General features: G+C 34.1%; 2 protein-coding genes across 2 annotated transcripts in view; one reads left to right on the top strand and one right to left on the bottom strand.

Annotated features, from left to right (window-relative positions):
* Window positions 1-22,500, bottom strand: part of LOC136845927 (uncharacterized) — a 300,929-nt gene that overhangs the window by 162,097 nt on the left and 116,332 nt on the right. The gene's annotated exons all lie outside the window — the stretch shown is intronic.
* LOC136845926 (carotenoid-cleaving dioxygenase, mitochondrial-like) lies at window positions 1,333-15,690 on the top strand. Its single transcript, XM_067116416.1, has 11 exons — window positions 1,333-1,664; window positions 2,551-2,675; window positions 3,432-3,565; window positions 5,815-5,968; window positions 6,763-6,919; window positions 7,973-8,184; window positions 8,911-9,057; window positions 9,696-9,800; window positions 11,115-11,318; window positions 12,003-12,158; window positions 14,644-15,690. Exons 1-11 carry the CDS (start codon window positions 1,475-1,477, stop codon window positions 14,773-14,775), a joined length of 1,716 nt encoding a protein of 571 aa, XP_066972517.1. The 5' UTR covers window positions 1,333-1,474; the 3' UTR covers window positions 14,776-15,690.

Raw genomic sequence — 22,500 nt, 5'->3', positions numbered from 1 at the left:
AAAGCCACATAAATTAGTCATCTCTTTCACGCAGACTGAGAGAGAGAGAGAGAGAGAGAGAGAGAGAGAGAGAGAGAGAGAGAGAGAGAGAGAGAGAGAGAGAGACTTACAAGAACAAATTGAAAGAGGAAAAACAGAATGCTACAGAGAGAGAGAGAGAGAGAGAGAGAGAGAGAGAGACTTACAAGAACAAATTGAAAGAGGGAAAAACAGTGCCAGAATAAGAGAAAAAGAGAAAGTGGAAGATATATTGAGAAAGAGAGAGAGAGCCCGAGCGCCAGATAGAGAGAGAGAGAGAGAGAGAGAGAGAGAGAGAGAGAGAGAGAGAATAGGAATGCCATCTCAAACAAGAGTCCTGTTTACATCCTCAGGGATCGTACGAGATTAGGATCTTTTCTCTTCTTCTCTCAAAGTTCTGGAGATTAGCGAGTCATTCGTGGGGGATTTAAAACCAAACGGAGACAACCTCCATTTTGTTGATTCTTGAAATAAAATTGACTAGACTAGAGATTTTTTAAATGATACATTCATTCTTTCTTGTTATGGAGTTTAACTGTTGTATTTCATATGTGTATATGTATGACCGAATTCCAAGAAGCTCTTAGAGGTTTGAGTTTTTTTTTATAGGTACTCACACATATTTGAATATTTTTGTTAAGCATATGCTTAAACACATGTTTGTGTTTGAGCATATGCATAATGAAAGTATTTACAAACCTAAACCTACACACACATGTATATATATATATATATATATATATATATATATATATATATATATATATTTATAGAATCACCGTGTGCATTTAACATGTAATTTTACAGAACGATATAAAACAACTGATGCTTTTACGGATCATCATCTATTAGAAACATTTATACAAAAATTCAAAATTTATAACCATCATGAAGGACAATCAAATCAGTACTTCAAGACTGTTTGTATTAATGGTACAGATTAATCTAACGATCTGGTTACATAAATGATAAAGTGGCAATTGAATATTCTTATCTTTATAAGCTATATCACGCGACGCCAGCTGTCTTATTGACAAAAGAGTTTTCAATAGCTTTCCCTGACTTTAATTTTAATGCATCTCTGTAAGCCATTGTACACTGAATGAATGGTCTGTACTTAATATTTTCTGTAGTAAGCACTTAATATATTCTGTATAATCTCTTTGTAATATCAAATGAAAATGCTGTTACTAAGTTATATAACAACAGTGTACGTGAGTAGTAACTGTTGACCTCTGGTTTACGTTATACAAGCTACATAAAAAGAGCAAAGGTCTCGTAATCTAGAGATACAAGATTATAGTACGTCACAGGAGAAATCAACATCACACAGGTAACATCATCTGAACTGTGTGGACGATACTGTCGCCAGAGAAGCATCCTGTATATTCGATTCCTTGAGGTTATCTTGCCTGTGCAGTTCGGAACTGAAGACCCTTAAGGACAGAGATCGGCAATGTCCTCCTCAGTCGGAGTCGGCTTGCCCAAGACGCATACGGGGAACGGATTAGACGTCAACAGGACTCACAAATCATGCAAGCGCCTGGTTCAGAAGATGGCCGAAGGAGCCGTCGACGACGCCCATCAGACGTGGTTGAGGTCGACTGATAAGGCTACGACCACGCCCGTCAAGGGAGAGATTGAAGGTTGGTCGAGTTAATTTTCGGAGGAATCTCGTCAACTTTTTATGATTTCGGAAGTTGTGGCGACTTTGAATCTATGATTATGCAAGTAAAAATGATATTGACAACTGTGGAGCGGTTTTAAACTAGTATTATGCATTTAAAAATGGTATTGACAAATAAATTCGAGAAAGATAATAAAGTAAAAGTATCTCAATAACTTTTCGGCAGTTGGAAAATTGCGGCGACTTTTGAATCTACGATTATGCATGTAAAAATTATTTTGAAAAGGTGGCGGCTTTATAATTGATATTATGCATTTAAAAATGACATTGACAAATAAATTCGAGACAGATGATTAAAGTAAAAATGTATTAATGACTTGAACCATAAATGTTTAAGACACCAAATTCGAGGTAAAACGAATATCAACCCCAGTGTTCCTTAATAATTCAAAGGTCCTTTCAGGTAATAAATCTATAAAATGAATAAATAACGAAAATTCAAATTGAAATCATCTTGCTACTTTAGATTTAAGTTAATTACCAAACATTTTCTTTCTAATCTCCTTACGTTGCTTTAAGCGATGCTGCAATAAAAATTAAGGAACAAATTTAGGAGTATGAGTCCCACGCAAATTGAGGCCAGAGAGATAAAAAATAAAGTCGAACATAAACCACAAGCACACACTGACATACACACATCACACACACACACACACACACACACACACACACACATATATATATATATATATATATATATATATATATATATATATATATATATATATATATATATATATATATATATAGTTACTCTCTCTATCTTTTCTTTCTTATACCCCCATCTCTTCTCAACATTTCTGCCTTCACTCACGCTGGGATTGTCCCTTCTTAATACTACTCAGGCGAAATACCAGCATGGCTGGAAGGATCCTTGTACCGAGACGGACCGGGAGTCCTCAACATAGGAGACACATGGTACCATCACGTCTTTGATGGCATGGCTGTCCTGCACAAGTTCTCCATTAAGGTAAATTACTCAGCGACGAGGTTGCTGAGTTTTTCTTTTAAAAGCTGGATGTATATATCCGCGTGCGTGATGATTAGCTTTGTGTACGTTTGATAAATGACTGCTGTGGTATTTCACTAACAAGTTTTCAACTTGTTTAGGGATATGTATGCGATAATTTATTGATGTGCGTTTTGCATATGAATATGTCTGGCCGAACATCCAATATTTGTCAGATTTGTTCTCCACTTATGGTTTTTGAGGTGTTTTCAACTTGTAGTGATTTGTATGTGATAAGTTACTGATGCGTGTTTACTTACAAGTACATCCGATGAAATCTAAGGATCTATCCCTTAAGATATATTATATATATATATATATATATATATATATATATATATATATATATATATATATAATATATATATATATATATATATTATTAAGGAATAGATACTCAGCTCTTCACCAGACATATTTATATGTAAACTCATGTCAATAACTTGTCACATACAAGCTGAAAACATGTCAACAACCATTGGAGAAGGAATCTTTGACAAACATCGGGTAATAGTGTGAAGCACTAGTTAGGACGACCATTAAGTTGTTGACTTGTATTCAACCTGTTTGCGATGTGTGCGCAATAAGCCGCCAACATGTTTGAGCATTTTACTGCAGTGTGGACGGACCTTCGTTCGTTTGATACATGAAAAGAAAATAATGTACTGTTATGCAGTTATATTTGTGATCAAAATACTAACAGCTCTTAATTCCTAGGACGGTGAAGCTACGTACACTTCGCGGATTCTGGAAAGTGACGCCTACATGAAAAACAGTGCTGCCAACCGTATCGTCGTTGACGAGTTCGGAACGCGAGCTTACCCGGACCCTTGTAAGACAATCTTGCAGAAGTAAGTTATAAGGTGGACATTTTATTAAATGTACATTTTCATTAAATTAGTTACCACGATGAGAAGGAAGTTATAATTGATACTTGGAAGATCTTAAAATTACTGAGGTATAAAACAAAGAAAATAAGTTGGTAACACTGATATCATTTAAAAAATCCCAAATTTATCAATTTAGTGTACCCTTTAGTGGTATTGTTTTTTTATGTTTTATGTGTGCATTTGGTTATTCCAATAAGATTTTGTTCAGCTAAAGGTAAAAAAAAAAGTATGCCAGTGAAATTTGTTTTGCTAATTTTGTAACAGAAAACTTAAGTAATTTGGGAACGGCGAAATCGAATTAGATTACTCTAAACATAAATACAAATAATGCCGCTTACTTATTACAATTTTCTTGTAAGTAACTTATGTGTCTTCATCCCTGTTATTCTTGTTTATCTATTTTTTTTTTTTTTGGTTATACACAAGGTGAAATCGAATCAGGTCTCATTAAATGTAATATCACATAGATCTGTTGCTTATTACAGTTTTCTTTCAAGTAACTTAAATGCCTTAACCCCGATGCTCATATCTATTTTTTTCTGGTTATCCTCGATACAATTTTCTCTCAAGTAACGTAAAATGCCTTCATCCATACTGCTTTTCTTCATTTATCATATTTTCCGCCATCCGCAAAATCTTGCCTAATATCAGACTGAAGACACCTTCATTAACTTCAACATCATAACTTATCATCTCCTTTCATACCTGGCACCTATAACTTTTTAAACCTGCCCAACTTCCCGACTTTCATCACCACTAGTTTCTTCATTTATTTCAAACTTAGGCGAACTTAAGAAGCGGTCTCTTCAGTAAACTTTCGCCCTGTAAAAAACCGATGATTACCAAAGGCGGTCAATTTTCTCTTGCGATTTTCCTTGCGAAAATATTTGGCTGAATCTGGTGAGTCTCGGATCGCCTCACTTGAGTTAGCTCTGTTAAATGCCTGTCAAATATGTTTTTAATTATTTCAGAGCTGTGAATCCTTTATATAATTTTATGTTTACAGGTTAGCTTTTCATAAACCCAGATTTAATATGCATGAGAGATTATTGTCATATTATATGAAAATATATCCAGTGTTTTGATATCATAACATTTCTTTGATTTATAAAGGTCTGTTCGAGACAAGTTTTTGCTTCTGAAACCAACTAAAAGATTTACCTTTAGTAAATTACGGGATATCTAGTATTCTTCAACACAAAATTTTCTGCCCTCGTCGATTTTTCTACAGCGCTCTGTAAAACCCCATAAAGGGTTTCTTCATCTTTAAAATAATGAATACTTAATATTGTTTTCCGTTCTAAAGAATATGTGATTTTCTATCGTTCAAGTCTTCAACACCCCTCTCTCACTCTCTCTCTCTCGTTAATCAAATATTATTTTACATCCTAAAGAATTAATGTTCTATCATTATATTTTTCCTCAGTCTATGCCTTTTCACTCCTCTCTCTCTCTCTTTTTAAACGCTGCAATTAGATAGAATTTCTCCCTCCGTAAACTGTTCTTTCATCTCCATATTAATACTTTCATGATCCTTCTCTCTATGAAAGAGACACTGAAACGAACAAAGCTGCACAAATCCGATTTGTCCACTTTGCAAACGTCCCTTATAATCTCTAGATCTATTTTATAAAAGTTTTCTTTATTAATCTTCAGGTTTTTTTTGTTATCTTGAACGTTTTAGTTTCGTTTTCAATTCTTAGTTTTTTTTTTCATCTAAAAGTTTTCTTAGTTTCCTTGTTCTTTCTTTTAGAAATCATTTTCGGCTTTGAAAATTTCATTCTTTATTCATCCTTCTTCTGCCTATCTATATTCTAACAATTCCTCTTCTATCTATTTTATATTTTAAGATACACACACGCCCAGATATTTGTCCACCATGTGCCTTTTCCCCTTCTGAGTGGCGGTGCTAGTAAAATAATGATTTCATTTCATTTGAAAGTAAATAAATGCCTCTCTCATGTTTACAGTAAATACACAATTTATTTCTTGTTTACTCTAAATCCAAGCTTATACTTCTTTGCTGCCTTAAAAAAACAGGTACACAATTTATTTCTTGTTTATTTTAAATTCATACTTTTTTATCATAAAAAATAATGTTCTTTATCAAGTCTACAGTGATTCATTTCAGAAAAAAAAATCCTTACTTATCTAATACATCTACAATAAATTCCCTTTTCTTTTCCCCTGGTTCGTGAATTTTGCCACAGGTTCATGAGCCGATTCTCGGGACCGTCACTCGATAATATGACCGACAACTGCGCCGTCAACGTTTGTTTCTATGGCGATCAGCTGTTTGCTATGACCGAGACCAATACTATCCGCAGGGTCGATCCCGAAACGCTGAAGACGATTGGAGATAAGGTGCGTGAGAGACTGTGTATTTATCTGAAGTTCTAGAGGAGGAGGAGGAGGAGGAGGAGGAGGAGGAATGAGAAAAGGAGAGGAAGATTCGCTTTAGTCTTCTTTGAATAGGGATGTTGTCATATGTTCGTGTGTCTCATATATAATGTGATGTATAAAATATAAATCTAGTAACGATATGATTGTAAAAATAAGAAAAAGCTGTACACACACACATATATATGTACATACTGTATATGTATATATATATATATATATATATATATATATATATATATATATATATATATATATATATATATATATATATATATATATATATATATATATATAATAGCCACAACGCCCTCTTAACTTTTTCACGGTTTCGTCACATTTTTAAGATACATTTGTTAAACAAAGATTACAAGTGGTTATCATAAACCTCAATGACATGTCGGATGCAGTTTCGAATCCCGCCGCGGGCAGCATTTCATTATTCAATTGGATCTTAGGCTTTGTAGTGACGAGCATATCCAAAATGTGTGAAAAAAAATCGAGATGTTATGAGGTCATTGTGGGTATTACAAATACATCTATATCTGGTAAAATAAAAAGTGACATATTATATACATAGTATATATATATATATATATATATATATATATATATATATATATATATATATATATATATATATATATATATATATATATATATATATATATATATATATATGATAGAAAGCGACCAATACATTATATAATATACATATATACATAAGTATATAAAATACATGTGTTTATCTCCACCAGACGAAAATATCGGACTACGTAGCCGTGAATATGGCAACAGCGCACCCCCATGTTGATCCGGATGGAACAGTGTACAACATGGGCAATTCTTACTCCGGAGGAAAAGGGCCCACATACAATGTTATCAGGTTCCCACCTGAGAAAACACTGCCAGATGGTGAGTGGTGGTGCCTCGAGATTCAGTGCTCTTACTGACTGTTTATTTACTTCCTACTTTTTTTCTTTTACTTTTTTCTTGTTTTTGTTTTGTTGTTTTCAGATGTTAAGTTGTTTTCGAGGCGCTTGTGAGTTCCGTTATTATTATTATTATTATTATTATTATTATTATTATTATTATTATTATTATCGCAGGAAATAGTCTTATTTTATTTGTAATACATAATGCAAGACAAACCATGTCACTAGCTGATTATTTATCTCCTACTTTTTATACTCTTTTACGTTTTAGTTTTGTTTTTTCAGAAGTTAATTAGTTTTCGAGGCTTTTGTGAGTTTCATTATTGGAATCACAGGAAAGATTCAATTTATTTTCATAATAAATAATGCAAGATCTGCCATACGATTCAGTGCTGTCGCTAAATGTTTATTTATCTCCTACTTTTTTTGTTTTTGTTTTCTCTTGTGTGTTTTTGCTTTATTGCTTTAAAATGCTAATTTATTTTCGAGATCTTTTTGAGTTATAGTCTCAGATTTTCACAATCACTATCACTGGAAATACCTTACATTTTAATCACCAGGCTTAATTTTTAGTATTATTATCACTGGAAATACTTTATTATTTCCAGTGATAATGATACTAAAATACCTATTGAATTTTCAATAATATTATCACTGGAAATACGTTATATTTCAAATAGCATTGTTAAATTCAATGAAGAATTTTATACCGGGTGACAGATGCTTTCTCTCTTGTTATTCTGCTAAATAAATCTAGATCGCTCCAAGTTACATTGTATTCGTGTACTTCATAATCCAAGAGAAAATAGCATTCAGTTCAAAGTACAGTTATCGAAATAGCCTTAAATGATTATTATGATTATATATATATATATATATATATATATATATATATATATATATATATATATATATATATATATATATATATACATACATAATCATACAATAAGTCAATAAATAAAAATCAACCTACAGTCAGAGCATAGGTCTCCAAACAATCTTAAAAGCTTCCTCGCTTTCCACCCAACAGGGAAGAAGCTAAGTTCGATGGACCAGGCCTCTGTCGTAGCCTCTATTCCCTGTCGGTGGAAGACGAAGCCCTCCTATTACCACTCGTATTCCCTGACCGACAATTACTTCATATTGGCTGAACAACCCTTGGGGATTTCCCTGCCCAAGATCGTGACGAATTTCTTCACTGGCAAGGCCTTCATGAAGGCGATGAGGTGGATGAAGGAAACGGTAAGAGAAGATACATACATACATACATACATACATACATATATATATACATACATACATACATATATATATATATATATATATATATATATATATATATATATATATATATATATATATATATATATATATATATATATATAATCATGAAGCTACAAATGTCGCCTAATATCAAATTCACGTTGCCTCAGAATTATCCCCGATGGGGAATCGTCACTGAAGGGGAATTTATAAGTGATAAATGGACTGGTGCTGCCGAGTGTCGAACCCACGACACAGATACTTATCCATTTATCACTTATAAATTCCCCTTCGGTGATAATTCCCCATCGGAGATAATTCCGAGGTAGTGTGAATTTGATATTAAGCGACATCTGTAGATTATATATAAATCACGGTGTGATAAAAAAATTTCATATATTGTATATAAATATATATATATATATAAAAAATTTATATATATATATGTATATATTCGTACATTTTGATATGATACATTTTACACTCGTATTTTACTTGTCTTTAACTATACACAGATCTTGAAACTACGAGTTTCTTCATTTTAAACAAAATGCATTCTATTTTTTCCTTTTACAAAAATGTAAAAAAATGAAGACAAAATATAGTTAACATGAAGTAGCGAACATTTTTATCATAACGTTTCCATTAATAACTATACTTCATAAGCGGACGGTTTTTAATTTAATCTCTACTTTAAAAAAAAAGACGAGATTTAGGGTCGTGAGACGCAGCGACGGACAGGTTGTAAAGACAGTGTACGACGCTCCCACCTTCTTCACGTTCCACTCGATCAATGCTTACGAGGAGAACGGCCAAATAGTGATAGATTTATGCTGCTTTGACGATGGAGCGGTAAGTGTTTGCAATTGATTATTTCCCACTCAATCTGGCTGCAGTGTTGGCATTTTGTGAGAACACTGACACGGATACTTTAGAACAGGGGTTCTTAACCTTTCGATGATTCCAGACCCCAGTGGATTGTCCAGTATGGTCCCATACCCCCTTCACTTGACTGCCGAAATAATTATCACCAATCCTATTATTTGCCAGTATGTCTTCCAAATATGTCAATAGCTTGAATTTCCTGTACTTAAGATATGGATTGCCAGGAATAGAACATAAGCATTGATAACTCTATTATATTTGTTAGTGAAAGCAAAATAAAATTACAGTCCATTTTTATTACACACAAGAAGGAAGAGAACATAAATGTTCGCACTGGCAGGGGAGGAGCTAAATAGCTAACAGTGTTTAAGATTGTTAGGGCTAACGGTGTCATACAGAAAACACCTAATTCAACATTCTACCCAAGTATAAATTAATACATTAAATAAAATAAATACCAGTACCCAGAGATCGAGTCCCATACCCCAGCATTTGGTTTCCATACCCCTGGTTAAGAACCCCTGCTTTAGAAATTATCTTCACAGAGTGCAGCGTTTCAATATTAACAAGAGTACGGTGATTGTGTTGTTGCTTTCATCTGCCAGGTCGTGAACCAGATTTGGCTGGAGAATATCCTCAACCCTTCGGAAACTTTCAACAAGGCGATGAAAGCTGTCCCTCGTCGGTTTGTCTTGCCGCTCGACGTAGATGTAAGTATATTTGAAGACGTAGATGTGAGTGTTATATGTGATGACGTAGATGCAAGCAAGATTTGTTGACGTAGATGTGAGTATGATATGTGATGACGTAGATGTGTGATATGTGATGACTTAGCTGTAAGTATTTTATTGATGACGTAGATGTAAGTATAATTTGCTTTGATGCAGATGTAAATATATGTGATGATGTAGATGCAAGTATGATAAGTTGACGTAGATGTGAGTATGATATGTGATGGCGTAGATGTAAGTATGATACGCGATGACGTAGATGTAAGTATTATATTGATGACACAGATGTAAGTATGATATGCTTTGATGTAGATGTAAATATATGTGATGACGTAGATGCAAGTATGATAAGTTGACGTAGATGTATGATATGTGATGACGTAGATGTAAGTACGATACGTGATGACGTAGATGTAAGTATTATATTGATGACGTAGATGTAAGTATGATATGCTTTGATGTAGATGTAAATATGTGTTGACACTGATGTATGATATGTGATGACGTAAAATGTATTATATGTATTGACACTGATGTATGATATGTGATGACGTAAAGTGTATTATATATATTGACGTTGATGTAATTACTATATTTGATGATGTAGATGTAAGTAGACATGCGATCCAGCGTGACATAAGGCAATTTGCATAATAATGCAATTTTCTAATAAAAGACAAAATTTATGAATTATTTCAGCACTGCCTGAGGACTCTTGTTTGAAACAAGGGGCTGATTAGTTACCAGTATTTCCTTGCATGACTGACACCAGATAATCTAATATTAAATCAATCAATTAGATCCTACGCAAAATTCACACGGCATATAATTTGGGCTAAACAGGGCAGTCATGAAATAGCTATCATTATCCAGCAGGAGGCTGTACCATCTACTCGTATGATAAAAATTTGGTCGTAGTTATTCCCACAGCCAGGCACTGAAAACAGCCATAGAAGGCTAATTGCGCTTTAAAATATGCTTTTCCGAGCGTCCAGCTGTGTGATTAGTCTCCAGCTGCATATACACATATCAAAAATAAGTCAGTAAATAGACTGACGGTGATATTAACAGACAGATCCAACCTCCCATCCAGAGAGAAAGTCACGGTGGGTGGTACAGATATCAAAAGTTTGTTGATGAAACAAATACATAAAAGCTTTGTGAACACTGGACTTGCCAAAAACTCCAAATAACTAAGCCTACGACAATATCCTTCAAATATCCCATTCACCTCCATTATTCCAACAAATGATGAAAGAAAGATAATCGTTTCCACTCCATCTATCTCTTCAGGGTGCTCCAGTGGACAGGAACTTGGTCAGACTTCCGGGGTCAAAGTGCAAAGCAACGAAAATTAGGGATGGGGTAATTTTCTGTGAGCCAGAGGATCTCGCAACTTGCAAACTGGAGATGCCCAGAATCAACTACAAATTTAATGGCAAGAAGTATCGGTACGCTTTTGGTTTCAGCCCATCCAATGGACTAGATTGTGGAATTGTAAGTGAATGAGGATTTCTCGTTCGCTACGTTATCACTTTTTTATCTTTAGATATGTTTATTCAGTTACCGAATTTTGTTTCCGCATTTATCAGCTTACAGTACTGTTAGTATATCTACCACTGCAATTTTTATGAAAAATAAAAATAAGAACTGAAAATTCAGCTGGATATCGTCTATGTGAAACAAAGACTTCCTAAAATAATTCCTTTAAAAAAGAAAATTATACCTTTTTCCTGAAAAGTTCAAAATGAGGTACGCCTCCGAAAAATAAAAATTCACTACAATACTTAATCAAATTTCTCACTGTAAATCAGCATGTTGCTTGTGGTGGAGCAACTTTCTTATCAAAAGTAACTTAAGAAAAAAATAACTCTCAGCTACTCCACTTTCCAACTGAGTTAAGGATAATTTAAAGGAATTTTACACCTGTCTCAGAGTATGTGATCACACATGAATACCCTTGTTATAGTTCTCCAAAGTTGACAAAGAGAATGTGATCACAAATGTATACCTTTGTTACAGCTCACCAAAATTGACACAGCGTGTGTGATCACAAATGTATACCTTTGTTACGGCTCTCCAAAGTTGACATAATATATGTCATTTTGCATGTAAACCTTTGTAACAGCTCTCCAAAGTTGACAAAGAGTATGCAATCACACAGACATACCTTTGTTACAGCTCACCAAAGTTGACACAACCACAAAGGAGTCAACGCACTGGGAGCTGCCAGGTTTCCAAGTGTCTGAGCCCATTTTCGTCGAGCGACCAGGGGCAACTGAAGAAGACGACGGCGTTCTGCTGGCTTCTCTTCTTAATGAGAAAGAGGAAAGAGAGGTAAGAGTTTCTTTTTAATTTTAACTGACGCCTTTTGAAGTCTATGATAAAGTTTCTAAAGGACTTCCAAGACTTTTCACGTCTCTATACTGGCGGTAGCTTTTGAAGGAACTTAGGCATTGTCTAAGCGATGTCAGCCTCAGTAGGAACTTTTACAGCTGAGAATAGTCCTTGTAACGAAGTTTGAAAGTTTGAGACACCAATTGAAATTTGTCGGTGGAACAATAAAATTCGAAAGAACCTTTATTCCTTAGTATAAGAAGTTCTGGTAATTTAAACATGAGGGAAGATGGCAGACTTTTTTGTTTGAGTTTTCAAGGGCAAAAACAATGTTGTTTTTCAAGTACGTGCAAAAATGTCACCACTAAAATAGCAAGGACAGACCTAACATAAAATAAGGAAGAAAAGTCAGCACTCAACAGCAGGATGAAAGCGGCCTTCTGGTTCCAGCTGAGCGTGTGCTGAAATTAGTATAAAGATGATTTTATACTGCAATATTTCACAAAAATTACTGAAATCTTGAGGGTTTATTTCTGCACTGTTTAAAATTCATAATATATCTCCTATATTTCACTTCTGCAATGTTTAAAATTATATATATATATATATATATATATATATATATATATATATATATATATATATATATATATATGAATTTCTTGTGTCATAATATATCTCCTCCGTTTCACTTCTGCAATGTTTAAAATTCACACACACACACACACACACACACACACACACACACATATACACACACACACACATATATATATATATATATATATATATATATATATATATATATATATATATATATATATATATATATATATATGAATTTTAAACATGGCAGAAGTGAAAAGGAGGAGATATATTATGACACAAGAAATATACCTCCCAAGATTTCCAGTAATTTTTGTGTAATATTGCAGTATAAAATCATCTTTATTTGGTACCTCAGACGTACTCAGAAAAAACGAGCGAAAAGATCAATTTTAGGGATGGGTTTTTTTCACAAGAAGCCTGTTCTAACAAGGAAAGCAATGGCTAATAGGAGATATCTAGTAATAACCTCGGAATCAATAAAGAAAGTGAGTTGAATTTTTTAAATAATATGACTTTTCAAGTAGACTCACTCTCGAGATGACGTTTCGGAAATGGTTTGGCTCAAGTGCTGACGTTTGATTGACAGCTCGATTCTGATAAGGATATTTTTTCGTCTCGACTTATTGTAGAGAAAAATAGCAAAATTAAGAAAAGCAAAAGCAAAAGCGTTTTCAGAGTTCTTGAACTGAGTGCTCGTTTTCAAGAATGGAAAATAGTGTTTATAGAGATTTTAAATGTTGGAAAGAATTTCACTCATTCATTTATCCTAAGCGAGCAGAGCATCAATGGATGAAATTCTTTCCAATATTTAAAATCTTTATAAACAATATTTTCCATTCCTGAAAACGAGCACTCAGTTCAAGAATTCTGGAAACGCTTTTGCCGTTTTTTATTTTGCTATTTTTCTTTACAACAAACCGAGACGAAAAAATATCCATCTCAGAATCGAACTGTCAATCAAACGCCAGCACTTGAGCTAAACCATTTCCGAAATGTCAACTCGAGAGTGAGTCTACTTGAAAAGTAATATGATTTAAAAAGTTCAACCCACTTTCTTTGTTGATTCTGAGGCTGTTATTATATATCTCTTATTAGCCATTGCTCTCCTTGTTAGAAAGGTGCTTCTTGTGGAAAAAAACCCTAAAATTGATCTTTTCGCTCTTTTTTTCTGAGTACGTCTGAGGTACCTAGACGTACTCAGCTAAGGTTGGCCCTGTGTCCTGTGTAATCAGTACAATTGGTAATATTTACGTACTTCTTTAAGATGATTTAGTTTTTGCATTTTAAACTCTGGGTCTTTTTCGTTATTTTCTTTACTACGGCCAAGTTTTAATGATTTTTCTAAGCGGCATAAGGTCACATATAACTAGTTAAGCTCTTATTGTTATTTCAGTCAACATAAGTTAACTTATCTAATGAAGCTTTCATTATAATTCCAAGCATCGGCTTATCTAACTAATTATGCTTTCATTATGCCTCTGATAAACTCAAGCTTACCTATCTACATTATTCTTCTGATCAAATCAAGTTTACCCATCTAATTAAGCTTTCATTATGCTTCTAATCAACAAAAGCTTGCCCATCTAATTAAGTTTTCATTGTACTTCTAATCAACATCAAATTACCTGTCTAAGAAAGCTTTCATTATTCTTCTAATGAACAAAGCTTAATTACCTATCTGGTTAAGCTTTCATTATTCTTCCAAACAGCATGAGCTTACCTACGTAATTAGACTTTCATTATATTTCCAAAGAAAACAAGCTTACCTATCGAACTAAGCTTTCATCATTCCTCTAAGTAGAATATGTATGTAAACTTTTTTAAAGCTTTTATCACTTCTCAAGGATAAATACGCTTATAATTCACTCCCTACCAGGCCAGAATGGTCGTCTTGGATGCAAAGACAATGAAACAGCTAGCTTTGGCTACTTTCAAGACAGCAGGAGTCGTTACCAGGGAATTTCACGGGCTCTTCGCAAGATCGTGTGATAAGGTGCACAGGTATTAATAGAAAGGCTGCAGATGTTCTCGGTTTTGGAATAATTATACTGTAAAACAGGTAAAAAGGCTACATGATATATTCAGATTATGAAGTCTGTGGACGTTGCACAGGTATTAAAAGAAAGGCTGTCGATGTTCTCGGTTTTAGAATATCTGTGCAATAAAACAGGTAAAAGGCTCCATGATATATTCAGATTATGAAACGGCATGTGGGCGTTGCAATTAGTATTTAAATTTTTGTCAAATCTGAAAGTTTAACCTATAAATTATGTTATAAGTGGCGCTGATAGGAAAGTTTCCAAGTCGAAAACTGTTTTGTTACTCAACCTAAAAGGCTCCGTCATTATGTGGATCAGTTTATTTACCTAACCCAACTTTTCAGCCTTCAGATCAGTAAGGTTAAGGGAGTTGCTATTCAAGGTGCAGCTATCTAGAAATGTCAGCTGAGATTAATTCCAGATTTATTTATTTATTTATTTTTATTTTAGTCTTCAGTTCAGCTGCGAAAGTCATTTTAACTCTAACAAAACGAAGACGAATAAAAACGCTATCGGAAGACTACTTCAATCATTATGCCTGCCTAAGTTAAGCATCTTTTCTTGATTTAAATTTATTAACTTTCAAAATTTTTATATAAACTAGTGATACTTTAAATTCATTATCGATTTCCTAATTAGACCTTAAAACATCAGCAAGTACCTGGACCCATCCACACAGCGCCAAATGGACCACAGATATGAGGCAATTATTGTAAATTCGTAAACTGTTTACTGTAAATTGTAATCTATCAGATAAGCAAAGGTGATGGAGGAAATTGATATGCAGGGGACTTCTTATTTAATAAATAATACTATCTAAGGTAGAAAGTGAGGGGAATCAGAAAATGGACGAGTTATTAAACTAATAAAGTAAAAAACTTAAATCTTATTTTTTAAAGCCCCTGGTATGTAAAACGCTGTTTTGTTTATTGACCCAAAATAAGAAATAATTCTATTTTTGGAGTATCATAAACACTTTATTCATCAAAATATGATCGAGAACAGGTGAACTGAATACGCTACCTGTACAACGTGATACGTAGGAGTTTTTTTGCGCATGGGCAAGACACATCAAACGAACTTCTCCTTGCTACAAGTTCTGCCATCAAGCAACTTCCATTGCAATTAAGCTTCCCGCGCGCGGGCAACATCAATAACAACACTTGAGCAATATCGCGCGTGTATCTCAACTGGCAAATTTGAGGGATACGCAGTCAACTCTATCAGTTTTCTTCTTCTTCTTCTTCTTCTTCTTCTTCTTCTTCTTCTTATTATTATTATTATTATTATTATTATTATTATTATTATTATTCAGAAGATAAACCCCATTCATATGGAACAAATTTATATTACTATGATTATTATTCAGAACATACACCCCTATTTACAAGGAACAAACCTACATTATTATTATTATTATTATTATTATTATTATTATTATTATTATTCACAACATGAACTCCTACTCATATAGAACAAGCGTACCTTATTATCATTATTATTTAGAGAAGATAAACTCCAGTTCATAAGGACCAAGTCTACATTATTATTATTATTATTATTATTATTATTATTATTATTATTATTATTATTATTATTATTATTATTATTCAGAAGATAAACCCTTATTCATATGGAACAAGCCCCAGGGACCACTGACTTAAAATTCAAGCTTCCCAAGGAAGCTACAGATTATGATAGGAAATACACAAAGAGTTCATGTTATGAGAAAATAAGAAAAAGAGAAAGATAAATCAATTGATAAATAACAGATGAAAATATACATAAATTAGTATAATACAAGGGTGAATTTTTTATGGTTAGTAACGCATTACATCTTCGTTTGAAGTTTACTGTTTAATGCCAATTACAAAAATGATTGATTTGTTTTAACTGCTTAGCAATTATCATTTATGTTGTTTTGCAAAAAGTAAATAAAAAAAAATCCAATAACCCTGAACTATTTAATGCCAGTTACAAAACTGACAGGTTTCCTTCCATTTACTTATTAATTATTAATTTTGTTGTTTTATAAGGAAATAAAAATATCTAATAACCCTGAAACCATTGCATGACGAAGTAAAAAAAAAAAAGTTAAGGATTTGTAGCACAGCATGATTCGTTACGATGCTTATATCCAAAGGAGGTTAGATTTCCCAAGGTGAATTCCCCCCTCCCCATCCCCCATAACCCTACGACAGCTAAGTCGTTGATAATAACGTTCCTATTAGCAACCTAAAAGAAGACGCCTATATTGTATACATAGGCATTGGAAGACAGTATAGCGAAGGTGCTTCAGGCATCTTTTTTTGTGTGTAAAAGTTTTTGCAATAGTTTTTTTATTTCTCCACAAAGGGAGAAAAGTGGAGCAACAACACTGCAATGTTATTCCGAGACATTTCCGGTAACTGATAAATGCTTCTTCGAGGTAGAAATCAGCAAGAGAAATCAGCACCGGGAAAATGAGCACTAAAGTCGAATTATGAGAAATATATTCGCAACTTCCTGCATATCTCGAGAAGGACTATCAGGTTTAGACAAAATGGATATACCTACGTCCCCTTAGGGAGTTTAATACCGTCAGTGCACCTCACAGGGTGCACTGTAGGCATGACTCAGGGTTCTTTGCAGTTTCCCTTCGGCCCCTAGCAGCAACTCCTTCATTTACTTTTACTGTACTTCCATTCATATTATCTTTCTTCCATCTTGCTATCCACCCTCTCCTAACAATTATTTCATAGTGCAACTGCGAGGTTTTCCTCCTGTTACACCTTTCAAATCTACCTACTCGTAATTTCCTTTCCAGCTCTGAATGACCTCATTGGTCCCAGTGCATGGCCTTTGACCTAAACGCTATTTTCCATTCCGACATACCTACGCAGAGAAACATCGAGCTATCATTTCAGGGAAATAATATTCGCAATTTCTTGTATATTTCGAAATAGCTTATCAGTCTTAGGCAAAATGGATATACCTCCACGGAGAAATATTTCAAAGAAATTACGAAACTCGGGACAGACACGGAGGAGCAGAGATCTTTCCTCACTTGAAGGACAGGAAACAAAAATATTTTGTCACAATGTTTGGTCTTGTGGCTTGGAAAAAATGATATACCTGAGTCTGTCAGTCAGCCAGGTGGATTCCAGATGCGTTTTCTCATCCTACGAGTAAAGGAAAGCCCATTATTTGGTAAAGGGAATGGAATGGAATGGAATGGAAAAGGAAAGTTAGGCCAAAGGCCAAGAACTGGGACCTGTAAGGTCATTCAGCGTGAAAGGGAATTTGATAGTAAAAATGTTTTAAAGGTGTAATAGGAGGAAAACCTCGCAGTTGCACTATGGATCAATATTATTGTTAGGAGAGGGTGGAAAGTAAGATGGAAACGAATCCGAAAGGACGCACTGTAAAAGGAATGAAAAGGGTTGAAGTTAGGGATCGAAGGGATGCTGCAAAGAATCTTAAGTAACGCCTGCAGTGCACCGCGTGAGGTGCACCGACGGTACTAGTCCCCTATAGGAATTTGAAAAAGGAAAATTTCTCTGCAGTGCTAACTTCTGTGTTGTACAAGCTGCAAGAATATGTTCTCGTCAGGTGAAAAGTCTCAGTGCAGCCACGTCACAAATAAAAGATAAAGAATATTCCCTGATTGGTATGGAAACCTATCTAAGTCGGATGATTTGTTTACCGATCCAATATAAAAAGTTATTGTTTCTGAATATCATAAACACTTTTTATTCAGCAACATATGATGAAGAGAAGTTAAAATGAATAGGTTATCTGTAGAGGAAAAAGGTTATTGATTACTGAAGACATGCAAAAGCAATAAAGCGACCTTTTATCAAATCTTGGTATTTTTTGTTGGCGTCCTGGTATGTAGGGGGTGGGGTGGGATCCATGACAAGTTGTGTTACAGAGATACTTCAGTGATATAAGCAACCTTTTAGAGCTTTCGTTCCCTGTCATGAACCAGTATCGTTTAAAATTTCTAAGATTATCTTTGGCCCTGTCTAAGTCATTTAAATTCTGTCTTTGGCATTGTCAAAGTCATTCTAATTTTACCTTTGGCATTGTCAGTCATTCAAATGTTATCTTTGGCATTGTTCAAGTCCTTCAAATTTTATCTCCGGCATTGTCTAAGCCATTCAAATTCAAAGTCCACAGACTAATAATGACGATGATTAACTCCAAATCAAGCAAGATCACCGCTCTGTTCTTTTCCTTTCTTTAATTACTGACGGATGTGTTTGTAAATCCGCGCCCGACCCCTGCCAATTCCCCGAAATCCATCCCAATTGTTTTCAACCGCCAGCGATTCATTGTATGGCTCCGGATTAATGGAACACGAATAAAGGTCGAGGCATTGAATGACGGTTTTGTTCTCCTCCTGGAACTGCGTCAGCGGTGTTTGTTATTTTGACAAAACAAAGTCAATAAATAGATAGATGTATAAAAAAATGGGAGAGGGCAGCAGCAGCGTTGGCGATTGCACTGACATGAATTGTGGCGCAAACATTTCTCATGAGCAAACATTTCTTACAAGCGTCTCTCACAAACTTTTCTATCAAATGCCTGTCACAAATGTTTCTCTCAAACCCTTCTCGCAAATGTTTCAACTAAATGATTCTCGCAAACGATTCTCATAAGCATACGTATCACCCAAATGTTTCTTACGAACGTTTCTATCAAATTTCTATCACAAATGTTACTCGCAAACATTTCTCTCAAGCGTTTCTCGTAAACGCTTCTCACAAACGTTTCCAACAAACGTTTATCATAAACAATCATTTTCATAAGCAAACGTTCCCAACAAACGCTTATCATAAGTAGTAAAAACGTCTCATAACAAACGTTTCTCATATGCAAACGTTTCTTACAAGAGTTTCTCATAACCAAACGTTTTTCCCAAACGTTCCTGGCACGTCGAATCGTCCTCACATCAGGGAAGTGTGACATAGGATCCATTGATGTGATTCGTTATTTCCAGTGACCAGCGCTTTTGCCGAGAGCCTTTGTGCATGAAGACAGAAATGGTATCACAAATAAACGCCGAACAATTCAGCGAATGTCTGATTTCCAACGGTATTCTTCTTCTTTTTTATTTTGGTCAATATGAAAAGCGAGACCGTCAATTATTACAAAATAAAGACTGTTAATGCGCTGTAGTTTGCTAGGTCACAGGTATGTTCATGGTAATTTATTTTTCTTATTTTCCAGTGACATTTAACGCTGTCTCGATTACGAAAACACAAAGATGCTGAGAGCATTGACACTTTGGGTTGGTGAGAGAGAGAGAGAGAGAGAGAGAGGTCTTAAATAGTGATAAAATCTTTCGATCTAGTGCATCTGTTATACCTCCATTATTATGTTTTGAAAAAATCTATCATCCAACACCATGGTAAACAATCACAGCTACTTCACAAGGCCACTAAGGTTAAATACACTTTCTGATAACTGTCCTCCTAATTCTCTTTATAATCACTTTTTTCTCATTTTATTAACAAGGAGAAAGAAAAATAACCAAGGCATACCAACAATTCACAGCTTCTTTAGCGCCTGACTTGTCACTTTGAGCTATGTGGTCTCTCCAAGGTAGGTTTGAGGTATTCTGTACACAGAAAATATTGACAGAAGTGTAATTTAAATGACATTTTCATTAAAAAAAAAAAAAAAGTGTGAACACTAGCGAGGCTCGTGAGAAGTTTGTTTTGAAATTCTGAATGTTACCATTTAACACAAACATGTGTGTATATATATATATATATATATATATATATATATATATATATATATATATACATATACATATATATATATATATATATATATATATATATATATATATATATATATATATATATATATATATATATATATATACATATGTTTGTGTGTTAAGTGGTAACATTGGCAATTTCAAAACAAACTTCTCATGAGCCTTACCAGTGTTCACTTTTCTTTTTTTATGAAAATGTCATTTAAATCACACTTCTGTCAATATTGGGATCACACTCCACTTTTCACCACTTTCTATTGAGCCAATTATATTCAAATCCTTGTTCATTAAAATTAGCTTCCAGAATGTTTTTCTTTTACTAACCAAAGCTTAGCTTCACCATCGAGATCATTCTCTTTAACATTAATTCGTTTCCGAGTTGTTGGACTTCATCTTATATTTTACAATTCTATAACACTGTTATTCAATCAGAGATCTTAATTCTATAAAGCAATTCAGTTAAAGGGAGTGTTCACACCTTTCCTTTTCACTCAGTACTTTATCATTATTTCTAGTTCCATCTTTTAAGTCCTAGTCTCCAAGGATTATTTTCAGGAGTCCTTCAAGGATGTAATCCCTTTGCAGTGCTTTCAAACTGATTTAATGCTAAAGCACAATTCTCCATTGTCACGAGCTTAATTACTGCAATGTGTCCTTTTCATAATTATTCTTTTCCACTGCATAATATATATATATATATATATATATATATATATATATATATATATATATATATATATATATATACTGTATATGTATATATATATATGAGTATACACATGTATATGTATATATAAATATTCTCCCTAAACTGAATGTATAAATATATATGTATATATATGTGTATGCATATTTCTCTCCAACCAGTAAACTTTGTAATTCCTCGGATAACATACCCTACTTAAAATGAGTGCGCAGACTTACATTTTATCAGTTTGACCCAGGGATTTTGAAATGACTTGTGACTCATGATTAAAAATTACATGTCTATTAAACTTCACTGGTGATAAGGCTGCCCTCTATTTGAATAAGCACCAATATAAATGATTTACTGATATACGCATACATAAACATATACTGTAAGTATACCCCAAGTGAAATATTAGCATGTAACATGTTCTTTTAATTGCCACTAATAATACTGCGGCACTTATCAACAAAGATCTAAATTTCTCGGTTTCCCTCTAATACACAGCTTATTCACTCGTCTAATTAGCTCCTTATTACTTCCAAGGGCCATCTTTTGCTTTGATCAATAACGCCCCACTTTTTATAAAAGAAACCTGTTGCGTAAAACAACGGCACAAAGAAACATTATCAGGAGCGGAAGGCTTTTAAAAAAAAAGTCTTGCAAACTCAGCCAAGGCATTGTCGCAGATTTCCCAGGGGAGGTTCTAACAGCGGAAGAGCCTTCGGTATAAAATGAGTTATCTTGTGAGAATCCGATCAGATACGAGAGAGAGAGAGAGAGAGAGAGAGAGAGAGAGAGAGAGAGAGAGAGAGAGATTGCTGCTCTACAGAGCTTTAGTTTGTTCAAACGTCTTGACAGCTGTCAATAACTTCATCTCGCGGGCGACACTCAACTTCGGTATAACGTCGACTGATGGGGTTTTGATTATGCCCCAAAAGCACTAGCGGATCCAGGGGAGCACCTGGGCACGTTCCCCTCCCCACAAGAAAAAATGACAAAATAATAATAGTGAAGATTGAGATAATAATGACATAAATAAGAAATATAAAAATGGGAAAAAATAAAAAATCTATTACAGAAATAATAACAAAATTGAGAGAGAGCACACACACACACATATATATACGTGTGCGTGTGTGTATGTATGTATAATATGAAAATTGGTGACCCCCATGAATTTTTTGTATCCGCTAGTGCCCAAAAGACAAATTTTCAAGAGAGTTTGAACGA

Source organism: Macrobrachium rosenbergii, chromosome 14, assembly GCF_040412425.1.
Source record: "Macrobrachium rosenbergii isolate ZJJX-2024 chromosome 14, ASM4041242v1, whole genome shotgun sequence".
In the NCBI taxonomy this organism is placed as follows: domain Eukaryota; kingdom Metazoa; phylum Arthropoda; class Malacostraca; order Decapoda; family Palaemonidae; genus Macrobrachium; species Macrobrachium rosenbergii.
The sequence above is the reverse complement of the archived record's forward strand: the minus strand, read 5'-3'. Positions and strand labels throughout refer to the sequence as shown.

What these genes read in the sequence shown, in the direction of transcription:
- LOC136845926 (XM_067116416.1), top strand. Translation starts at nt 1,475, where the DNA reads ATGTCCTCCTCAGTCGGAGTCGGCTTGCCCAAGACGCATACGGGGAAC. An exon ending in TGTAAGACAATCTTGCAGAA is followed by an intron (nt 3,566 to 5,814) that starts GTAAGTTATAAG and finishes ATTTTGCCACAG; the next exon opens with GTTCATGAGCCGATTCTCGG. An exon ending in TGAGGTGGATGAAGGAAACG is followed by an intron (nt 8,185 to 8,910) that starts GTAAGAGAAGAT and finishes TTAAAAAAAAAG; the next exon opens with ACGAGATTTAGGGTCGTGAG.